At 37.1% G+C, this 23,419-nt stretch overlaps 2 protein-coding genes across 2 annotated transcripts; one reads left to right on the top strand and one right to left on the bottom strand.

Annotated features, from left to right (window-relative positions):
- Positions 1 to 535: 535 nt before the first annotated feature.
- Positions 536 to 21,845, top strand: LOC113504317 (angiotensin-converting enzyme-like). Its single transcript, XM_026886573.1, has 15 exons — positions 536 to 713; positions 12,725 to 12,801; positions 13,497 to 13,716; positions 14,444 to 14,804; positions 15,466 to 15,657; positions 16,212 to 16,326; positions 17,039 to 17,191; positions 17,892 to 18,016; positions 18,823 to 18,907; positions 19,520 to 19,613; positions 19,832 to 19,906; positions 20,185 to 20,259; positions 20,887 to 21,020; positions 21,278 to 21,376; positions 21,671 to 21,845. The coding sequence occupies exons 1-15, from the start codon at positions 627 to 629 to the stop codon at positions 21,843 to 21,845; spliced, it is 2,067 nt and encodes a 688-aa protein (XP_026742374.1). The 5' UTR covers positions 536 to 626.
- On the bottom strand, positions 4,352 to 7,168 carry LOC113504220. Its single transcript, XM_026886396.1, has one exon. It carries the CDS (start codon positions 6,788 to 6,790, stop codon positions 5,912 to 5,914), a length of 879 nt encoding a protein of 292 aa, XP_026742197.1. The 5' UTR covers positions 6,791 to 7,168; the 3' UTR covers positions 4,352 to 5,911.
- Positions 21,846 to 23,419: the final 1,574 nt, after the last annotated feature.

Consider the following 23,419-nt stretch of genomic DNA (forward strand, 5'->3'; position numbering starts at 1 on the left):
ACGTTGATAACTCCACTTGTTCTGTTTAAGTACCTTTTTTAGACCAGAACGGAAACAAAAAAATAATCAAAAATAAATCAAATCAAATTAGGGAGTTTTCATCCAAATAGCGTTTTATGTCTATCTGTATCTATTAAAAGACTGTATAAGACTAAGAACAGTCTCAATGTAACGTAATGTGTTAAATAAATATTGACAATATTCATAAGATTCGTCATGTCTTGGCTCGTGCCGCTCCCCTGTGCAGCGGCGTGTTCACCAAAGCATGCAGAAAACAAAAGCAACGGAAATATTACTCCAGTCGGCGACAAGAAAGCCCAGAGGACAGTTTTCTATACCAAATATTAAATGAAACCTATTTTGACAACGGCTGTGTACAACCCAACCTTTGCCTATTAGTAGAAAATATTAAAAACATAACCCGTCAAAATTGCCGCGGTTTAACAAGTCAAATTAAGTACTTAAAATTTAATGTTGTTAATTAAAATGAATATTCATTAAAATGTTGTTTATTAATTCGGTTGTTATGTTAACAAATTAATTCAAGATTTAAATTAAGTGGTTTTGTTAAATAAGTGTGTTAATTGATGTTATTTGACAGTTGAAGTTAAGTTTTTAAATTCAACATGGAGGCGTGCAAAGGCGCGGTGTTTCGTCTGACACTTTTTGCTTTCTTAACACGGTATGCAATGTGTCAGGAATACTTTAGAATGGTAAGTGTGACAATTATCTGTGAATACATCTTTTAATATACACTTTTAAATTTTCACCGATCACTCAAACTTGTTTTTTTCTGGCACTTATGAATGCACAACAATCCCAGCGATTATTCTTGAAATTAGTGTTGAAAATTAGCTTCAGTTAGATATTTTAGTGGTAAGAATAACAGAAATAACTCGACTCGCCTTGATTTATTATAACTAGGTATAAAATTAAACTTCACTTTTAAAACCATTCATGAACAAACCAGATCATTGTTTAAAAGGAACATTAACAATTTACATTCAGAGTATTGCGCAACTTTTGAGCAATCTCAAAATCGAACTCGCAACCTATCTAACACTAGCTCTTTGACAACACAATTATTGGAAACGCATTGTATTGACATACAGTGTTACGCCCCGTACTGAATTTCCCATTCCAAAAATTCAAATTTCCATTCTCTCATCTTTTTTTGTTTAGTATATATATTTTCTTGTCTGTTTTGTGTTCTATATGCGTCATAACCGCGAATAAATCCTTTCTTTTCTGCGTTAATACCGAAATTAGGGCCCAGTTTTGTTAAAGATAAAAGATAATTTATTTTCAGACCCATACATGTTTTGCCAGCAATTGGCGTACAAAATTTTAACAAATATTTAAAGTGAAACGTCACAATATAGTAACAATATAATAAACAATTTAGTAAACCTGCTGTACTCAGCTAAATTGCTAAACGAATTAAAAATTTCTTCATCCATTTTCTTTTAGATGTTATAATTCCAGTCTTATTATAACATCTAACATCTAGGTACATGTTATATAACTGCATCTAAGTTAGTTTAGGTTGTGAAACGGCTGTTTATATGCCATTGTACTTGCATCTTTCTGTTAAATCTTGTCATAGTTTCTAGTTCTTGGCAATCGTGATGCTAGCTTGATATTAATGATAAGAAATGTTAGAAATACAGTGTTCAAAATTGAAGTTTATTTATAAAAAAGCTCAATCTTATTTGCGTTTAAACTTTGGTTTTAAAACATCTAGGCAATATTTCAATTTAGAGTGATATTCTTATCATAAACCCTCTCGTTATAGAGGTTACCGAGAGTCTGGATATCCATTAAAATACTTCAAAAAAAAAAAATCTAAGATTCCACAACCTTCAAACAATGCCATCTAGTGTCAAACCAAGCAAACCTTGTATTATGAGTACTAGACAACTGATAATATTGATAAATTACACCCAGACACAGAACAAATTATCGTGCTCATCACACAAAAAAATGTCCTGGGTGGGAATCGAACCCACGACCTCCGGTATAGCAGTCAGGGCCCCTAACCACTAGACCAACAGGTCATTCAAATATCTTCAGAACATGCTTTTTCAGTACATTTCATAAATCTTAAGATGATCTAAAACAATTTTACGACATCACCAAGCAACACTCATGACCCACTTTAAAACTCATATTGTCTTTGGTCACGCTACGGAACCCACATAAGTATAAGCGACATTTTTTAGCCAACCTTCAAATATTACAACAATAAAATTCAAACTTATAACTATCAATATAAGGTTGAAATTTGCATGATATACTAAATGACCGTGTTGCCAAATTGCTGCTACAAAAAAACCCATTTTGAGAATTGTTTTCTTTTTAAATTAACCTTAAAAAGCGACCATTTATTTGTGTCATGGTGGGTGGTTGGGTTTACTAATGATAAGCATGAAATGTATTGGCATAATAGGGATGATGACAATTTTTTTTTGCAGTGTCCGTTTTGTACTTTGATGTATAGCTAGCTGTTGCCCGCGACTTCGTCCCCGTGGGTAGAAGATATAAGTTACGATACCTGCCCGGTTTTTTTTCACATTTGCCATTGTATCTTTATTTATTTATTTATTTATTTATATAGGTTTCCCAACAGCTTCTGTGTACAGTAATGCTTATGTATTTTGATAATTATGTCTAAGACTTACACAGTCGCCAATTACTGGTTAACCAGCATTCACAAAAGAAGTGATAAGTGCTAAGAATAATCCAAAACTAAAACTAAATTAACTAGGTTACATGAGCTTGAAGTTAAAAATACAATAGAGCAATAAACTTAAAACATACTTATAAAACAAAAACAGTATTGTCTCTTTGCAACAGGAGAACAGGAAAACTAATAATAATAACCTACTGAGATCAGAGTTGAACTTAAAAATAGATAACTTAATAAAATACAATATAATATAAATCTATGTACTACTAAACACAATTAACATTTTGCTGTGACTCTTGGGACTCCAATAATCGGGCCTTAAAGATGTTATAGGAAACTTGGTAAATATCAAGATCGGGTAGGGATTTAATTAACGCATTCATCTCTCTGCTAAGCCTGACCAGTGGCGAGTTTACTCCTATGTTGGTTCTAGTTATTGGAGTATGGAATAGGTTGGTAATGGGATGTCTAGGAATATTGTATGGTACTTTTAGTCCAACATTTTCTATGAGTTTAATACAATCTAATTTATTGTTCAACAATTTGTAGAAGAACATGAGGTCGTGCATCAGTCGACGGTCGCGTAGAGAGACCATTTCATAACACTGAAGACGTTGTTCATAAGGACAACGAGGTGATATTTTGCCAGATGTGTAGGCTAAGTGCTTTGTGAAGGCCCTTTGAATGCTTTCCACTCTTTGTGACTGCACCGCGTAGAGCGGATTCCACACTACGCTAGCAAATTCTAAGTGGCTGCGGACTAAGGCATTATATAGTACAATTTTTGTTCTAATCAAATTAAACCCTCTAGAACTCCTCTTAAGGAATCCAAGCTGACGTGCCGATTTCGTTACGATACTATCTATTTGGCTCCTAAAGTTCAAATGACTGTCCATGATCACACCCAGATCGCGTACCTCAGTAACGGTGTTCAACACTACACCTTTTACGTTGTACGAGACGAAATCAGACTGTTTCTTCCTGGTGAATCTGATATGACTACATTTCTTGACATTAAGTTGCATATGATTTATCCTGCACCAATTATCAATTCTGTCTATGTCATCTTGAATCAAAGCAGTATCCTCTTTGGAAGATATAGTTTTAAATATTTTAAGATCATCAGCAAACATTAGGTATTTACAGTGACGGATATGATGTGTGATATCATTAATAAAAAGCGAAAACAGAACTGGTGCGAGGTGAGAACCCTGGGGAACTCCTGAGTCAGCAGAGTATGAGTAGGATTCATAGCCATTAACGGCAAGAATTTGTGACCTTCGAGACAAATAGGACGAAAACCATTTCAACAATGATCCATGTATACCGTTATACCGTAACTTCGATAGTAGCAGAGAATGGTCTACCTTGTCAAACGCACTGCTGAAATCCGTGTACACAGCGTCTACTTCCAACGCCTTGTCAAGAGCTAAGGTCACTTCAGATACAAACTCGACGAGATTAGTTTCTACGCAGCGACCAGCTTTAAATCCATGTTGACTTGGTGAAATAATTTTATCAATGTGGTGAGTAATGATAGGACAGATCAGCGCTTCAAAGATCTTGGGAAAACAGGATAAAATTGAGATAGGACGATAATTTTTAACATTAGCTGGATCACCTTTTTTCAAAACCGGGACTATTTTCACTCTTTTCCATACATCAGGGAAGATACCGTCATCTAGGGAAGAATTAAAAATAAAGTGCAATGGTAGAGCCAGTTCACGGCAGCAACGTTTTATGAATAAGGGGGGTATCGAGTCAGGACCTGGCCCCTTCAAAATATCTATACGTTTGAGCTTATTAAAAACTTGGTTCTCTGTAAACTTAATTGAACCTATAATTGAGTCAATCCCTGAGAAATCATTGGGACAATTGTTATTTGAGAAATTGGTAGGTACACGACTATAAACTGATACAAATTGATCCGCAAAAAGATTAGCAATTTCAGGACCACCACTAACTACCCTATCATTCATAGACATTTCAGCAGGTATACAAGATTCACCTCGGCGCTTATCTTTTATGAACCTCCAGAAAGTTTTAGGATTCTTAGGAATATCATTCTCAATCTTGCTTTTGAAATTTTTGTAACAGTCGTTCATTAATGCGTGACAGCGACTACGAAGTAATTCAAATGTGAGTCTGTCCCGAGGATTTTTATATTTGCGGTATTTTTGCCTATATTTCTCTTTTTCAGACAGCGCTCCAATGAGTGCATTGGAAAACCAAGAGGGATATTTAGATTTTTTCTTTGAGTATTTAGGAACAAATTTTTCGATTGAGGTCTGAAGTACGTTATAAAAAGCATCAACTTTTTCATTAATATCGACACATTTCTCAAAAGTAAAGTTCCAATTAACGTTTTTAAGATGATTTTTAATCTGTTCATAGTCGGCTTTAAAGAAGTTGTAACCAGAGCGATAGTTAGTTTTTAGCTGTTTAGTGTCAGTATATGGAATGGATATAAGCAAGTTAGGGTGATGAGAGTCCAATTTACTTAAAAGGTCAGTGGGCTTGTTAACTGTTAGATCTGATATGTTACTAAATACTAAATCTAATATTCTATTTTCGGCATTTAGGGTGGAATTAAATTGGTGTAGTTGGTTAATTGACAGAAAGTCAATTAGCGAGTAGCCTATTGAGTTTTCATAGTTCGATGGCGAGAGATGTAGATCCTCATCTTTCCTAGTCCAATTAATAAAACCCAAGTTGAAATCGCCAAGAATCACAACATCATCAACATTATTAAGCACATTATTGACATTATTTAAAAAGTACTGTAGAGAGTCTAATTTTACTGGAGGGGGCATATAGATAATACATAGTGCTATTTTCTTAGTTTGATTATTAACAGATAATTCTATAGATAGCCATAAATCTTCAAAATTGCTTTCCCAGTTTTTCATTCTAACACATTTTATTTTACTATTAACAGCAATCATAACCCCTCCTCCATCGTTTTTGGATACATTTGAAGTAGATCGATCTCTACGATAAACTACATAACGCGGGTCAATGAACTCTCCATTAGTTATACTATTATTTAGCCAAGATTCAGTGAAAGCAATTATATCAAAATCGGTGAGTAAAATATTTTTATAAATGTCTTCTGTTTTAGTTCTCATTCCACGAACATTTTGATAGTAAATATCAAGCATTGCAAGTACAAAAAATGCCAATAACACTGATAAAAAAATTAAATAGGTACATACATCTAAATTAAACTGCGACGTCTGTTGGTTTCATCAATTTTAAGCTATCCTGATTGCGTATGTAGATAGGTTTTGAGTAGATGTCCTTTCTGACAAAAATACGGCCATTTCGTATCCAGACAAAGTTGTATGACAGTTCTTTAGCCATCTTGCGTGTCGCAGCGTGGAGGTATTTTCCAGTAGGGCACAAATGCTCGCTAACATAAATAGGCACTCTGTTACCACCTATGCCAATGTGATGTGAGCTCAATTTGTCCGTGGGGTGTTTCTTGTTATAATCTCCCACGGCAGCCAGAAGGTTGTCACGCTGACGGGGGCTGCGGAGCTTAGCGATCACAGTACGTGGGCGGTTGTTCTCTTTGTTTAGTTTGGCAACTCTTGTAACTTGCATGATGTCACTATCGCTAATATCGCAGCTGGTTACTTTCGCGATATTCTGTAGTGTCTGTACTAGGTTTTCGGACTTGTTTTCGGGCAAACCGTTTATTTCCACGTTGTTTTCACGCATGTTTTGTTCAACAATACATAATCGAGTAGTAAGGTCAATGACATTTTGCTGAAGTTTTGTGTTATCGCTACGTAATTGATCAATTATGGCATCCTTTTCGTCTGAACGTTTCCTAAAATCTTCGAATTTCTCGTTGAAAAATCCAAACGAAACTTTGAATTCAGATATCTCTTCTTGTATGTTTTTCAATTGATCAGTGAGTAAATCTTTAAAGGACGATTTAAGTGCCGCAGCCAATTCATCCTTAATTATTTCTCTTAACGTGTCTTCGTTTAAACAGCTTTCTCGGCAATTTGTCGTGGACTTGGGCTGACTTTTTTTCCTTAGAGTCACGTTCATTACATCAGGTGATGTTTTTGGGCTCGATAATTGTTCCATTTTACAATTTATTATGTTTTATATAAGCAATAATGACATGCAGATATTCAGGCAAATGCAGCTTTTATTCATATATTGTATAACGCTTAAACTCGTGAAGCACGAATCGGTTGGCGGGCGGGCGTGTAAGCGTTATGCGTGTGTGCGTAGAAGCGAGCGATCTGCGGGTTGCCCTAGGTCAGGGACACCGCAACAACATTAGTCGTTATTTAAAATTTTTAAAAGTAATTTGCTTATTACTCACGAACGCATTATTGTCCTGATAAGACGTAAACACCACTGGATAGTCCTTCAACACAGCTTTACGAGGATATATAACACTTTATAGTATAACAACTTTTTACCACTTTTCTAAGTAATTTAGAGGAGTAACTAACAAAACAGATATTAGTACCTATCACTTTGGTGCGCATTCCGCGCACCAAAGTGATAGGTACTAATATCTTATTAGATACGAATATCTTAGCTCCTATTAGCCGCAGCGTGATGGTTTATAGCCTAAAGCCTTCCTCGATGAATGGTCTATTCAACACAAAAATAATTTTTTAATTGGGACCAGTAGTTCCTGAGATGAGCGCGTTCAAACAAACAAACAAACTCTTCAGCTTTATATATTAGTATATATAGATAATGGATACTTCGTATTTTTAAATTTGTCCCGCAAACATAAATTGACCAAATTACAGTGAATGAAACTTACGCGTGACGTCACGATTGAGTATAAATTTTACCATATCGTTACGTCACAAGCCTCGTCTCCTAAACTTTAAAGCAGTTAATCTTTGTCAATTCTAGTTTTTCTGAAAAAGAAAAAAAATACGTGTCTCATACTTTTCAATTATCTAACTGAGGGACTAATGATATTTTTTCTTTTTATACCCAGTCATCATGCCTATTGACATAGGTGTAACGAAATTTAGCGTAATCTTAGCAGTTTAGCATAAATACTGCTTGCATAACAATAACCTAACTTTTGCATTGTGCCAGTTTTATTAGCCGGCAATAAAAGTAATGCGAAAATGTCATACCAAGCTATATCACGCCTTAAAATTGTATGACGATATGTCTGTAAATTAACGTTGCTCAATTATTGTAACAACGGAAAGAGATATATAATATCATCTGTGAAAACAACAGTGTAACTATCACAGTTCATTAGATACAGCCGAGTGATAACGGACGGACAGACAGCGGAGAATCAGTAACAGAGTTTTTACCGTTTGCGTCCGAAATCCTGAAAATGATAAAAAATATCCCGTTTAATTTTCTCATTTCTAATTAAAATGATTAATTAAATGCAAGATGTCCGTTGCATGTATGTAAATAGTTATAACATACAATTATAAGAATTCCAGGAATGGCTTGACAATAGTAAACATAAACCAATAATATTATTGTTTATTATTAACAACTATGCCAATTATGCAATGTTGTATTGTTTATTATTGACATAAGAAAACAGAGATCTCGTGCAATGTTTAAAATGTGCAATAAGAAGCTGAGTAACAATAAATAAATGATTTATTTAATTAAGATTTTACTTAAGCTTATCAAGATATCTCGACTAGTAATTAACACTATAATATATTCCACAACTTTCACACAACGCCATCTAGTCTCAAACTAATCAAACCTTGTATTATGAGTACTAGACAACTGATAAACATATTTATATATTTCTAAATACATACATAATATTGATAAATTACACCCAGACACAGAACAAACTATCGTGCTCATCACACAAAAAAATGTCCTGGGTGGGAATCGATCCCACGACCTCCGGTATAGCAGTCAAAGCCGCTAACCACTAGACCAACAGGCCAGCCATTTAGTAAATAATTAATAAGTAAATGAAGAAACGACTGCAAGAAAAAAGAATTCAACCCGTCTACTGTTAAGCGGCTAATTAAAATGTGACCTAATTGTACAGTATCTGTTAATAGCTGACACATTTCACGCACTATTGTCATAGTTAAATATGCAAGTACAAAAATTAACTTACCCCCACTAAAGACCCACATTTGCATTTGAATAATCAAAAAGGGACTTCCGCTATATAAGGAATTTAATCCTTATGTCGCGGAGGTTTCACAAACATTCAAGTCACATACACAAAGACACGTAGACTCAGGACAAGTATTCGTGGATCACACAAGTGCTTGCACCTCGTCAATACATAAAACTTCATCAATAAATCCGTAAGGCTTTTATTTATTTTATCAAAAATAAAACTGTGAAGATATCTTTATTTTGATTCACCTCACAGCATTTGCGATTTGATCGTCAAAATTAGGTCAAAAGTTTCAATGCGCCATTGTTTTTCGTTTGACAGTGATTGACAATAGAAACTTTCGTTTTTTATACTGCCATCATAAAGTTGTAGTATTTTGGTGTAATAGCTAGAGATTTAGAGAACTAGCTATTGCCCGCTCGCTACAAATCGCAAGATTATCCCATGGGATCATAAAATCGGGGCAGCTAAGTACATGTGATTTACAAGGAGCGACTGCATATCTGACCTCCTCAACCCAGTTACCTGGGCGACACGATACTCCTTGGTTAACTGGTTGTCAGTCTCTCTAGCTTCTAGGTACCTGTAACGACTGTCAAAGATGTGTAAATAACAGCCGTTACCCACAATGTAACATGCCTTCCGAAACACGGCGTAATTTGTTATGACATACATGGCCACCCATCCACGGACCGATCGTATCAAGCGTACTTTAACCTGTGATCGATCAACTGGTTCAGTTGTAGCTTAGGCACGAACAACTATTAAAAAAGTTTCTATAAAAATAAGTTGGACCCCGATTCTGCTATGTATATTAAATTTCCAATGCATGAAAACCAATTGAACTAGATTTCAAATTATTCCTATTCTCTTAAGCATTTTGCCAAAACAATAATTAGAAATTTATTGTTGTCTCCTTGAGTTTTTCGCCTCGTACTAAATTTCCAATCACTGTTAGAAAGTTAGAAAAATAATACGGGTCACTATTTAATTCATTAATCTGCCATTGTGAATAGCAGAATAGCCCCCTGACAAGAATCTCCTTGTTGATGCATACACCATTTACTTAAAGAAACGATTGTTGCACCATGCATGCATGAGATACCATTGGATAGCATGCAATACTATAAGATGGCTAAGTCAGATACCCAGAACTTTCTATTAGGTCCGAGAGGAGAAAATACTGTTTGTGAAGTGAAGATGTTGGCACTGCTCAGAAGTATAAATTGTGCTATTTCTGATATTTTTATGGAGTTATTACTGTTTGTATTTTATTTGTATTACTAGCTGTTGCCCACGACTTCGTCCGCGTGGTTAGAAGATATAAGTTATGATTTATATCTGCCCTGTCTTTTTCCATATTTTCCATTGTATCTTCGCTCCTATTAGTTCCTAACCTTCCTCGATGAATGGTTTTTCAACACTATTACAATTTTTCAATTTGAACCAGTAGTTCTTGAGATTAGCGCGTTCAAACAAACAAACTCTTCAGCTTTATATATTAGTATAGAATATACATTATTTTTTTACTGTTTTTGTGATATAATCTTGTTTTACCAAATAAGAAACTGTTTTAAGAACCTCCAACACTCAGGCCCCCAGTAACAAGATTCAGCTTAGTTTGCTGACCACTGTTCATGAATGTTATGAAAATTATAACTTTAAAACAATAAATTATTCTTATTCTTATGCGTATTCTATTCTTAGACAAGTTATTAGTAAGATGGTGTTGATATTTCTGTGTGTATGCATGATGCGAAGTACAAATGTAGGTAATAGAACGAAAAAATGTTTTTTGAAATGAAAATTTTCACTCATTGAATTTCTGACAGTTAAAAACGTTGCTTAAGATAATTTCTAATTATATTCCTGGTTATTTCGGCAACAGAAATACATCATACGCGTAAATTTCAACAGTTTAGCTATCACGGTTCACAGTCGGGCATAAAGACGAATAAACAACGCAGCCTTCGTAATATTGTTCCGTTTTACCATTTAGGTAGCGGAACCCCAAAAAAAAAACAAAAAACATGTACCTAAATATAGATAAAACAGATTAAAATAATATGACACTGGTTATAACATTATGTTCCAAGAAGATTTAAATTTTGATGAAAGTATTGCATTGTATTTGGTATTGCATGAAGAATTACGTGATAAAATAAATAAAATCTATTCTGCAATTTATAATTATTGATTTCTATTTTAATAATTCAATCAAGATTTGTCACGGTCTAATACACTTTTTATTATTCATTTAATTAAGTGTAACACACATGTTTTACTTTTTAAATGTCATAAAGTAGAGTTAGTTTTAGATTATAAAAATAAATCTATGATAAAATAATGAATTTGGTAACTTTTTTAAGCTGTATTTTAATTGATTGTAATCCCTACTTATATTATAAATGCGAAAGTAACTCTGTCTGTCTGTCTGTCTGTTACGCTTTCACGTCTAAACTGAACTGATTTTAATGAAATTTGGTACAGAGATAGAGTTGGCCTTGAGAAAGAACATAGGATAGTTTTTAACCCGGACTTTTGAAGAGTTCTCTTGGAAACGCGATGTAACCGACATCGACGAGGACGAAGCCGCGGGCGAAAAGCTAGTTATAAATAAGATGACAGTGAAATTGTTTTTATCTTAATTCTGTTTCATTTGCTACGTGTCCAGAACGATGACAGTTAGACAGTTGAAATTTTCACAGATGATTTTTTCTGTTGCTTCTGCTATAACGAAAATAATGAAACAAATATTAAGTTAAAATGCAGTGTTGAACCGATTTAAATGATTTATTTTTAATTTAACGTGGAATAGCTGTCATTTGGTCCCATATATGTATCTTCCCTCGTTTTTATACACTCTCTGTTCCTGTTTGCTTTTTTGTCGTTCCGGTTGGATTTTTGTAATACAATTTTGAGGCACTTCCCGATAAGCTAGCAGGCTGAAAATTTCAGTGTAGCTTCAAACACGATGACAATGCAATTTGCATAAAAACTGCTACACCAATTTTGATAAAATTTGAATGGAGTGACATTTATTAAGTTTTCCTTCTTTTTATAGTTTGTTTTTGTTACTAATTACATTATCTTTAGCCACTGAATCTTTAAGACGTCATGGAATATGCTTCAGTTAAATACTTACTCCAAGGTCACACATTGTCACGCAATATGGAGGTCGTGTCATAACATTATTACATACGCCAGTTACTTTAATAAGTGAAGGATTTCCTGCGATTATTTCAAGCTTGGTTTTGCCTGAAACTTGCCGCTATGACGCTTATGCGATGTCAGAAAAACATAAGGCATTGAAGATTTCATTATGAGCTATTGTTTGACTAAGTATATAAAGTAAATCACCGGGCAAGTGACTCGGACTCGACAGTGGTTCCGTACAATTACAAATATGCTAATGAAAACTTGCTCGGTTTGGTAAGAAATAAATTTGAAGGGTACCCAGCACTCGACAAACTCATGACCCTAATTTTTGTTAAAGCTGCAAAAGAACTCAGTTATTGTCAATTTTTCAACAGTTTAGCTATCACGTTCACGGAGATACAGCTTGGTGACAGATGGACAGACAACAGTGTCTTAGTATGCAAAGGGAAAAACAAAATCCTATTATTAATTAAAGGCTTCCACTTTCACCCTTTCCGGTACGGAACCATAACAAGTTAGTATGTACTTGCCATCGGAAGAATCGAACCTAGACCTCGTACATAAAACTCGATACACAGAACCACAACGCCACCACGACATTGTAAACATTAGGTGCATATTATGGACTTTATTCTATGTGCTACATAGTAAGTCCTTAATAAGTCACGACATCAAACAGAAAACAATATATTATATTATTAACAAATAAATATACATATATTCCGTCAAATAATAACTGCCGCCATTTTTCCTTCTTTCAGGGTGTGAACACAAACTCTGCAGAGGCGTCACAGTTTCTAAGAGAGTATGACAGAGAGGCATCCGGGATGTGCTACAGGTAATAAATACATTAAGACTATGGCTATCATACTTTACTCTTCAAGTCTTCACGGATAGCCGAGTGGTTGAGGTCACCACGACATATCCACTGTGAGCAACGTGTCGCGGGTTCGAACCCCGCTTAGGACAAGCGTTTTATGTGATCTAAGGATTCCTGTCCAAACTCTCTTTTGTATGTTTTTTTCGAATGTTTGTGTATGTTATAATTATAATTATTATCTTTTGCTGTGCCCGACAGGGTCCACAATTGTTACCTATCAAAAAATGTTTACCACCTAAGCTTACATTGTGGAATGCAATAAAGAATTGAGTATTGAGTTATTTTAAATGAAAAGGATTAAATAAATAACTTTGAGAGTTTAAAAAATCATGACAAAATATTGTTATACCATTGAAGTTGATTTTCCCACGAGTATCGTTGTGGGGCTGAAAAGATGATTTTGCTTGTCCTAAGCAGATTTTATCAAACTTTACAAGCTACATTATAACTTAAATATTGAACAATATTTAACAAAAAAAACACGACTTCAAAAAGTAACTAGAAACGCAAAAACCAAATTTGCTTCCCAAAAAGTAAAACGCATTGTCATTAACTAAAACAAAAATAATCAAATAATCATTTTAAAATTTTAAAGCCCTTCATTTTTAGAAGTCGTAAACTTATGTTCAATATTCCCCAAATTTCCCTTTCAGGGTCACCATGTCCCAATGGCGTTTTGTGACCAATATCACCGAGAACAACCGCCGTCGCATGCTGGAGGAGCTGGCCCTCAGCTCCAAGTTCGAGAGGTTGTCCTGGAGGAAGGCGGCAGCATACGACGCCACCAGGCTGTCGGACCCTCAGGGGAGGCGGCAGCTGATGAAGATTGTGATGGGGAGTAGGGCCGCGTTGCCCGATGATAAGTATTCTGAGGTTGGTTTTGGAAACTGTTTGTTTGTCATTTTTTTCAGTTATGTAGATGTGGAAATAAAGAAAGCCATGTTTAGCCTACTACTTACCTAGTATATACTTACTGTTCAACGTTGTATGCGAAGCCGTAGCGCGATCAATAGCATTTTTAAATATAGACCAACATTAATTGTAAAATGGTTTGACCTAAGCCTCGATAGATGGCGTTGAGATCGAATTAGATCGCGCTATGGTTTCGTTACATGTGAAACTATATATATTTTTGTAATTTTTTTTTGGATTAATTCTTTTACTATATTTCTTTATATCCTTGTTAATAGTGAGTGTCGTGTTTTACTCGTTCACCAGGAGCTCGGAAATTTATACATTTACTGTACGACACCACTGCATTTTTTCTTCGGTTAAAATTTCGGATTTTGTGATAGAAAATTCTAAAAACTAGGTTTATTAATAAAACCTCTAGTAACAATATAAAATACAGAACGGAAAGAAGTGATACTCCTAAAATAAAAATCATTTCTAGATTCTTTAAATCTAGTTACGTATCCCAGTATTAAAGCAAAGAATTAAAACGCTGTTTCTAATATAGCGATTTTCTGTTTTCTTTCTAGTCAAATTAACCTTATTTTATGTTACAATATTCTATCCTATTAAATGATTTATTTAAGATCACAATTCATTTCATTCAATTACACTACATTCACATCTCACCTACGACCTTCAATTTCAGCTCCAGCAACTAATAACAGAAATGAAAGAAATCTACAACTCTGCAAAGATTTGTCCTTACGGCCAGAAACCCTACGACCCTCACATCCCAAGGGAATACATCCCTGAATACCAGACTATGGGGCAAACGTACCATCTGGCGAATCAACCATACCAACATTATCAGCCTTATACAGAATCTTCGGAGTCAAATTATTGTGATATGCAGCTTGATCCAGAAATATCAAGGATCCTGGCACATTCCAGGATCGAGAGTGAATTACTGTACGTGTGGAAGAGTTTCCGAGATCAAACCGGACCCAAGTTGAGGAATCGGTTCATGAGATATGTTCAGCTCGCGAACCAAGCAGCTGTTGCTACTGGTAAGTGCTTTTCAATCGACTTAAATAAGGTTCTAGCTAGCAATCTAGATGCAGCTAGGTACCAGGGTTATACAAGGAGCGGACTGCCTATCGGACCTCCTTAATCCAGTTACCTGGGCAACACAATACCCCTTAGTTAGACTGGTTGTCAGACTCTTAGCTTCTAACTACGCTTATCGACTGTCAAAAATGTGTTAATAACAGCCGGGACCCACAATTTAACGTGCTTTCCAAACGTAGAGAAACTCGTTATGACATAGATGGTATCCCCATGCCGATGCCGACCGTATTAAGCGTAGCTTAACGTGTTTAAATACAATTAAGTTATTATAATGTCATTACATTAATTCCTTTCACGCATGATCTAAGGAACTGGGCTTTTATTTTTAACAGTTTGTTTTTAAAGCTGAGCAAAGGCCTTTCTCTATAAATTTCAGAGGTCTCACCATGCTTCCTGCCTAAGAAAGAAGTCAGAATCAGAATCAGAATATTTTGATTTGTAAAACATAGGATATTTACATACGGGTGTTAGGAGGTATTATTTGTGCGCTACGTCTTGCGTGAAGGCGTACAAATATTCTCAGAATATTGTCAGAAGCCAGATCATCCGGCAATCTTCTAAATATATCATTTATATCTCATACTACATTCCATACAAAAGGTTACAGAGACGCCGGCGACCAGATGCGAGCTCCCTACGAGGACCAATCGTTCAGAGCCAGTGTCGAGGAGATCTACAACCAGGTGCAGCCGCTCTACAAGCAGCTGTTCACGTACGTCAGACGGAAGCTGGTGCAGCGCTACGGGGAGACCACGGTGCGGTCTGATGGACCGATACCGGCGCATCTGTTGGGTGAGGAGTTTGTTTTTAGGGTTCAGTAGCAGAAAGGGTGAAAAATAAACTCTATTACTAAGCCTGTTGGAACGTAAGTCTGTCTCGAAATTGTATCTCATGAAGCACGATAGTCAGTTAAAATTTTCACAGATTTTATACTTCTGAATGTGAAAGTATCGCTGTCTGTCTGTCTCCTTTTCTCGCCAAAACTACTGAATCGATTGTAATGAAATTAAACCGAGGTCTGAAGCCTTAACTGTAAAAAGGGTTGTAACGAGGGCGGGGAATTATGAGGGAGCAAAGATTATACGAATCTTTATTTGGAATACCCATAAATTCCGTGCACAGTAGTACTGGGTACTTTGATTCTGAGGGTGAGCAATGGGGGTGTCAGATCTAAGTTTTATTCCGACATTCGCATGGAATTGGGAACTAACTCCTGTAAGCTGAAGTCCACGTCCAATTATTTTGTTCAAACTTGCATCCTTACGAACGCAAATCCGTTTATAGAACCGCATAACAACCGCGACTGTTTATGGTACCTATTTGCATGTAGTAACTTTTCTCTCCAGGTAATATGTGGGCGCAGAACTGGAAGTCCATCATGGACATCGTGATGCCGTTCCCGCAGTCACCGAACGTTGACGTCACCGCCGAGATGCTCCGGCAGGGGTTCACTCCTCTTAGGTAATGATTATCATAATAGGAACTAAGTAGATAAGTGACGATTGTACAACTGGGGTGGATAATGCATGAAATATATGTAACAAGTCCAAAGATAAATTGTTTGGATGGACAATCCATGAAATATACTAGGTATATTGAAAGTCCAAAGATAAATGTGAAAACCGCTGGGTCCGCTGGCAATGAACCGGTCGCGCTGGAGAACTTATGGAGAGCCCTATGTCCAGCAGTGGACTACTATAGGCTGAGATGATGAAAGATAAATGTACTCTTAGGCATAAAGGTCTAAACGGAAAACGTATAGATATATCTATAGATTATTTTATTTTTGCATTAAGGATTATTCCTTGTGTCGTGAGAGGTTTTACAAAAATTCCAGACACCCAGACTCAGAACAAGCCTTCATTAATCCCATGAGCCACCTCGATCAACGATCAGATTTACTAAAGAAACCGTATAAACGTCACGCACTTTGCTGCGACGGTTTCTTTAGTAGGTCTGATCGTTGCGGCCTCTGCTCGTGGTCGTGGACGTATAGTGCGCGAGGTGTCTTACTCGGGGATTCAACCTGCAACGCGTTGCGTACATGCTACCATGACCTACAGCACTCCGTTATCCTTGCTCTCAACAGGCTTAAAAATTACAATATTCTTCTCGATAACTTCTCCTTTCAAACTTTCCATACATTAAATGGTCTCCCCCCCCCCCGTACCAGGATGTTCCAGATGGCTGAGGAGTTCTACACGTCGATGGGTCTGAAGCCGGTGCCGCCGGAGTTCTGGCGCGGCTCGCTGCTGGCGCGCCCTCCCCAGCGCAGCGTGCAGTGCACCGCCAGCGCCTGGGACTTCTGCAACAGGATCGACTATAGGTGAGACGTCGCCAACGAATGGCACAACCTCCAATGTCCAGTACCGTATTAGACCCATCACTATCGATGAAATTAAAAAAAAATGAAACCACGGTGTGCCCTAAGTAGGCATCTAAAAAAGATCCGGCCCTGCCAATGTCACCAGAAACACAATTTGTCTGCGGACATTGCGTAAATAGGCCTTGTTTGTCATTAGCGTAAGTGTCAGTAAAATAAAAAAGCTTACATGGCTGCTGTTTCAATCAGCTGTCATAAATGTTAGAGGCTGATGATGATGAAGACACAGGGAAAATCGATTTGTCGAAGTTCATCATGAGCCCCGCTATGTAGAACTGTGCATGTTTTATTTTTACCACCGACCCAAAAAAGTAGTTATAAGTTTGACGTGTCATCGTGCGATTTTAATTTGGTTTTTTTTTATTCAAGATGAATTAAGTGCAAATATTACGAGAAAATTGATAACAATCGGTTGAGCCGTTATTTAGATTTATTTATAATGAATCAGTCTCACCATAGTTACTATAAAAATCAAATGAAAGCGCACAGATATAGAATAATCACATCTCTTTGTAAAACGTTGGTACTAAATTGCATTCGGTTAGATCGGAAGCCGACCCCAACATAGTTGGAAAAAGCTTAGGATGGTATATGTATGTATAATAACATTTTATCTTCACAAATCCTCGTGACGTCTGTCCAGGATCAAGCAGTGTACAGAGGTGACCCAGCAGGACCTGGTCTCCACGCACCACGAGCTGGCGCACATCCAGTACTACCTGCAGTATGCTGAGCAGCCACAGCTGTTCCGCGACGGAGCCAACCCTGGTAAACCTGGACCCAATTCCGCTATATACAATTACTTATGACTGAATGGGAATGGGTTTAAATTTGTGACCTTGAGTATTTACTTAAGCATTTTGCTAACTAATTTTATTAACAACTAGCTGTTGCCCGCGACTTCGTCCCCGTGGGTAGAAGATATAAGTTATGACTTATACCTGCCCTGTTTTTTCACATTTTCCATTGTATCTTCGCTCCTATTAGTCGCAGCGTGATGGTTTACAGCCTAAAGCCTTCCTCGATGAATGGTCTATTCAACACAAAAATATTTTTTCAATTTGGACCAGTAGTTTCTGAGATTAGCGCGTTCAAACAAACAAACAAACAAACTCTTTAGCTTTATATATTAGTATAGATAAGTGGTCCACCTCGTACTGAATTTTCAATTATGGTGTTGGAAAAATTCTTAGAAGAATATGACTAGTGCCAATTTAATCCAACTGCATTACCTACTATGATTCTACTATGTACAATTACCTCATTGTACATAGTGGAATCGGGACCCAGAATTTGTCATTTTTGCTCTCACTTACATTACCGCAAGTGCCTTATGAGGCTAAGCGCGGTAATGTCGTGTAGAGCATGTGCGAGCAATCCATTGGCTCTGGCTGAAGCAGTTGAAAGGGTCTGAGGTGCTAAAAACACCTCAGACGAAATATCCCGATCGGTAGAAATCCGAAATATCCCCACGCCGTGCCCTCGGTCTGGGTTGAAGTTATTGGCGTTTCGGCCCGGGGAAAAAAGGGTTAACGAAAAGTTATAAACGATGAACTGTATTTTCTTCTCCTCAGCCTTCCATGAAGCAGTAGCGAATGCGGCCACTCTCTCTGTCTACAACCTACCTCATTTGCAAAGAGTTGGACTTTATCAAAATAAGTAAGTGTTAAAATTTTCCAAATATTTCCATTTCTAATAGTGTAACACGAATGACCGTCAAAATAGGTATTATATCTTTAGTTAGAAGATATGCATGTTCCTTTCCTTGCCTCATATCCTCAAAACGTCTTAATCTTCCTTAAGACTTGACGATAAAATCTAGGTAAGTCAGTTTAAAGCCGGAACATTATCATCATCATCGGATTACAAACTCACACTAAACTCAATGAAGTCTCATTTTAGATTCAGAATCGCCGCAAATCCACTTCACTTTAAATCATTATTATCAAACGAAGCAACGATTCGCTGACGCTAAAGTATTTATCTGGATAGAAAGACTCTAGAACTCCAGAGCTCGTTCGACCACCGCCGTAATTAAGGACTCCAGTTGGGATCCGGGTCCATATACAATAATTTCTTATCCTCTCGACAGAGATCATTTTTACCAACTTCCGATGATCGCACTCAACTCATAATTTCGTCAATCTTACAGCATACTCACCTGAAATATAATTCATACCCCAAATTCACTTTTGTCTCCCCTCAATCTGGCTCAAACTCACACATTTTTGCCTAAAAACCACATTTCATCGACCTCTATCGCTGTTCTAGGAGTCACGATCCGTATGAGGTGGGCATGAACTTCCTGATGACCATGGCTCTAGAGAAGGTGGCTTACTTGCCATTTGCATTCATGGTTGACCAGGTAAGAACTAACCTTCGTACATCTAAATTCGTCACGTTGTTTGTGTGCGGTGAACTCGAAAACTACTTAACCAATTTCAAGTTAATAAATAATAAATACTAAAATTTCAATGAATACTTCGCAATTTTATTTATTTGCAAATTATTTGACAGTCACGATGATGACTTCCTTTAAACAGCATTATAATTTTAATCATGTAATAAATGATTTGTTTTCAGTGGCGATGGTCGGTATTCGAAGATGGAGTGCAGAATATGAATACAAGATGGTGGCAAATGAAACTCAGATATCAGGTACTCATCATGAGTTTCTCAAACTCATCTCCTAATCGATCTAGTGGTCCTGACTGCTATATTGGAGGTTCGATTCCTAACCAAGACAAAAGTTTATGTGATGAGCACGATCATTTGTTCTGTTTCTGGGTGTAATTAATGTAATGTAATGTAATGTATGTCCATCAGTTGTCTAGTACACATAATAAAAGTTTTGCTTAGTTTGACACTAGATAGCGTTGTGTGGTAGTTGAATTAACAAAAATAAGTTTGAATACTAATGTGTACTTTTGTTTCAGGGTGTAATACCGCCATTATCAAGATCTGAAGGCGATTTCGACCCAGGATCCAAGTACCATATTGTTTCTGACCAGGTTTGTAATCTGACTAAACTCAATGATATAAGACATCGTTATAACGAACGAATGTATGTGAATGTTATTTAAACATTAATGAAGTAGGCATTCCACCTATTTACAAAATCTAAGGCTATTTCTTTGTAATCCCTACTTAATATTATTAAAATGTGTTATACCTGCGTTACGGCTTCACTCGTAAAATGCTTAACCAATACTCACGGAAACCGTGTAAACCGGCTGTCATGGTATGGGCATGTTATGCGGAGGAATGAAAATCATGTGGTGAGGAAGGCGTTAAGCATGGATGTGGATGGATATGGGGAAGAGGACGACCAAAGAAACGATGGATGGATTGTGTGAAAGACGATATGGCTGTAAAGAGTGTTTCTTGTGAGATGACGGCCGATAGGAAGGTATGGAAGAAGATGAAGATGTTGCGCCGACCCCAAATAAACTAATTGGGATAAGGGCAGGGGAATGATGAATCACAGAAACTGTGTAAGAAGTAACGAAGGGATTTGTATTATTTATCTTTCAAAAAAAATACGGTCATGCTTGTATGATTATTATTTTTTGTTCAAATTAACTGCAACAGCAACATACGAAGATTTCGAGACTTAGATATGTTGGTAAAATTTGCAGGAGTACGTGAAATACTTCCTAGCGACGATCCTGGAGTTCCAGATCTTTGAGCAGCTGTGCCAGGCGTCCGGTCACACAGGACACCTGTACGAGTGCGACGTGTACCGGAGCAGGGACGCCGGGAGGCTGCTGAGGTGAGGGGAGGGAGGGGGAGGGGTATATGTTGTAGGAGAAGTACTGGTGTTTAGGGAGAACTTTATATAGAAGGATATATTTTCACGACTTTACGGATATCCGAGTAGTTGAGGTCACCACGGAAAATCCTCTGTACGCGATGTGTTTCGGGCTAGATCCCCGCATAGGACAAGAACTTGTGTGATCCACGAACGCTTGTCCTGAGTCTGGGTGTCTTCGTTCCATTCACCAAACTAAATGGATTTTTTGTTTCCAGTGAAATAATGCAAGCTGGATCATCAAAACCCGCTTCAGAGATCATTAAATCCATGACCAGAGGGAAAACCAACCGGATATCACCAGAGGCTCTTGTCAAGTACGTATTTACATATAAGATAGTAAGTTTATAGTAATCCTAATTACCAACTGTCACACAACGCCATCCAGTCTCAAACTAAGCAAAATGGCTTGGGTGAGAATGGTATAACAGTCCGAGTCACAAACCACAAGACCAACAGACCAGTCGCAGGCACTTAATTTACCGATGAAATCATTAAACTATTCTAAATGTCAGTAAACACCAGCTAATCTTAAAAACGACTGGACCGCTTTTGATAGGATTTTACAAAAAAGTTGTTGATTTTTTTATTGTTTCTTTTTCCCTTCCCAGGTACTTCCGTCCCTTAGAGCTCTGGCTTCGAGTACAGAACCGTGACGAAAGCCTCATAGGGTGGAACTCCAATTACCACGACGTAGCCCTCTTCGCCCCTCAGAGAGGTCAGGCGGACACGCGGGGCATATCTTGTATAGCACTAGTTTTAAGCTCTATCCTCACTTTGTTATAATTCTGTATTAATAAATTGACACTTGATTTGGATGTTTAATTTCTTCATAATTTGTTAATTGATAATATAATCTACAACTTTCACACAACGCCATCTAGTCTCAAACTAAGCAGAGCTTGTATTATAAGTACTAGACAACCGATAAACATACTTATAAATTTCATACATAATATATTACACCCAGCAACAGAACAAATGATCGTGCTCATCACATAAACATTTGTCCTGGGTTGGAATTGAACTCACGACCTCCGGTATAGCAGTTAGGGTCACTAGCCACTAGACCAACAGGCCCGTCATTCCAGACAAGTTTTGGTTTCAGTGTTGTTCCAAAAACAAAATGGCAAATTTAAACAGGGCGAATTTGATCAGCTCCCTGATTTGTGATTAGACCCCATTTGATTAAGACCCGAAGATCATTTTGTCTCGGGTTTAGATAAATCCAGGATTCAGTGAAGTCCCGACTTTGGTCATGTAAAGGAATTCCATTCTAGTCTGGGATCTGCATCGGGAAATCTTAAAATGTAGTCCGTCTAATTTGGGCAGGTCCAAAATTTGACAAAAGGTGCCACATTTGGCCAAATCCTGGGCTAGCGAAATCCCAAAATTAGTCAAATGCCAAATTTGATCAACTGCCGGACAAGTTGGAGATTTCGTTCAACCTTTTCGCTCGATTTCTTGCGCGTATAGCCCTACGCGTGTATGAAATAAAATTACGTTAGGCCTTTTTTGTACCTTGTACATGAACTAACACAAAACGTACGGAGAATTCGAAAGTAGAAATATCACAAATTAGATAATTAATATTATCAATGAATCAGAGCATCTTTCACTCCTAAAATGTATTTTATTCTCGACATATACGTATCTAATCGGACTGAAACTTGACCTGTGTTCTAACTTTCATATTACCTAGATATTTGATATTTGGTACGGACAGCCATATAAGTCGGTTAATACAATCTGAGTTTTGGGGTTCCGTAACCAAAGGATAAAACAGGACCCAACTTTTTAGACTGCCCTTTCTGTCTATTTATCCGTCGCTCACCAAAACAGTTCCTGAACCGGGGTTGTTAATTACATTTTTGACTAATAATGACAATATAATGTTCACGCTATAGAATAAAATAAATATTTATAGGATTTATACCACAACGGGGCCCATTAAGATACCCCCGTACTTTCTAGAGTAGCGCCGAGCTCGAAAAGCGATCCCGTTACCCGTTACCCGGGGTTTCATTAGTCGGTGAGAGTCCAACATGGGATATGTTGGACAAAAATGCCTTCGGCGTGGGTTGAAGTCATTCGCTTTTACCCAAGATATAAAAGAAAGGGTGGGTGGAATGGTCAGTAAAATCTGCCTGAATCTGCGTCTGAGTTTGATTCGAAATTTCTTCTCAGGGTAGTCAGATTGGAAATGTCGACTCAACGAGAACCAGCGTTCTCAAAAAGACATGTAAAAGTGATAAAATATCCTATTTGCAGAATACATGATTTCATTTCATTTCATTTCTGCCACTCCCTGCTTCTCAACCAAAAACCCAGTCATTTGTGAACGGAATGTAGGGAACCCT

The sequence above is a fragment of the Trichoplusia ni genome, chromosome 21, assembly GCF_003590095.1.
Source record: "Trichoplusia ni isolate ovarian cell line Hi5 chromosome 21, tn1, whole genome shotgun sequence".
Lineage (NCBI taxonomy): Eukaryota > Metazoa > Arthropoda > Insecta > Lepidoptera > Noctuidae > Trichoplusia > Trichoplusia ni.

Bases quoted from the DNA above. Each gene is read 5' to 3' on its own strand.
- LOC113504317 (XM_026886573.1), top strand. From the start codon at position 627: ATGGAGGCGTGCAAAGGCGCGGTGTTTCGTCTGACACTTTTTGCTTTC. The intron at 714-12,724 runs GTAAGTGTGACA...TCCTTCTTTCAG, and splicing joins GTCAGGAATACTTTAGAATG to GGTGTGAACACAAACTCTGC. The intron at 21,377-21,670 runs GTACGTATTTAC...TTCCCTTCCCAG, and splicing joins TCACCAGAGGCTCTTGTCAA to GTACTTCCGTCCCTTAGAGC.
- LOC113504220 (XM_026886396.1), bottom strand. From the start codon at position 6,790: ATGGAACAATTATCGAGCCCAAAAACATCACCTGATGTAATGAACGTG.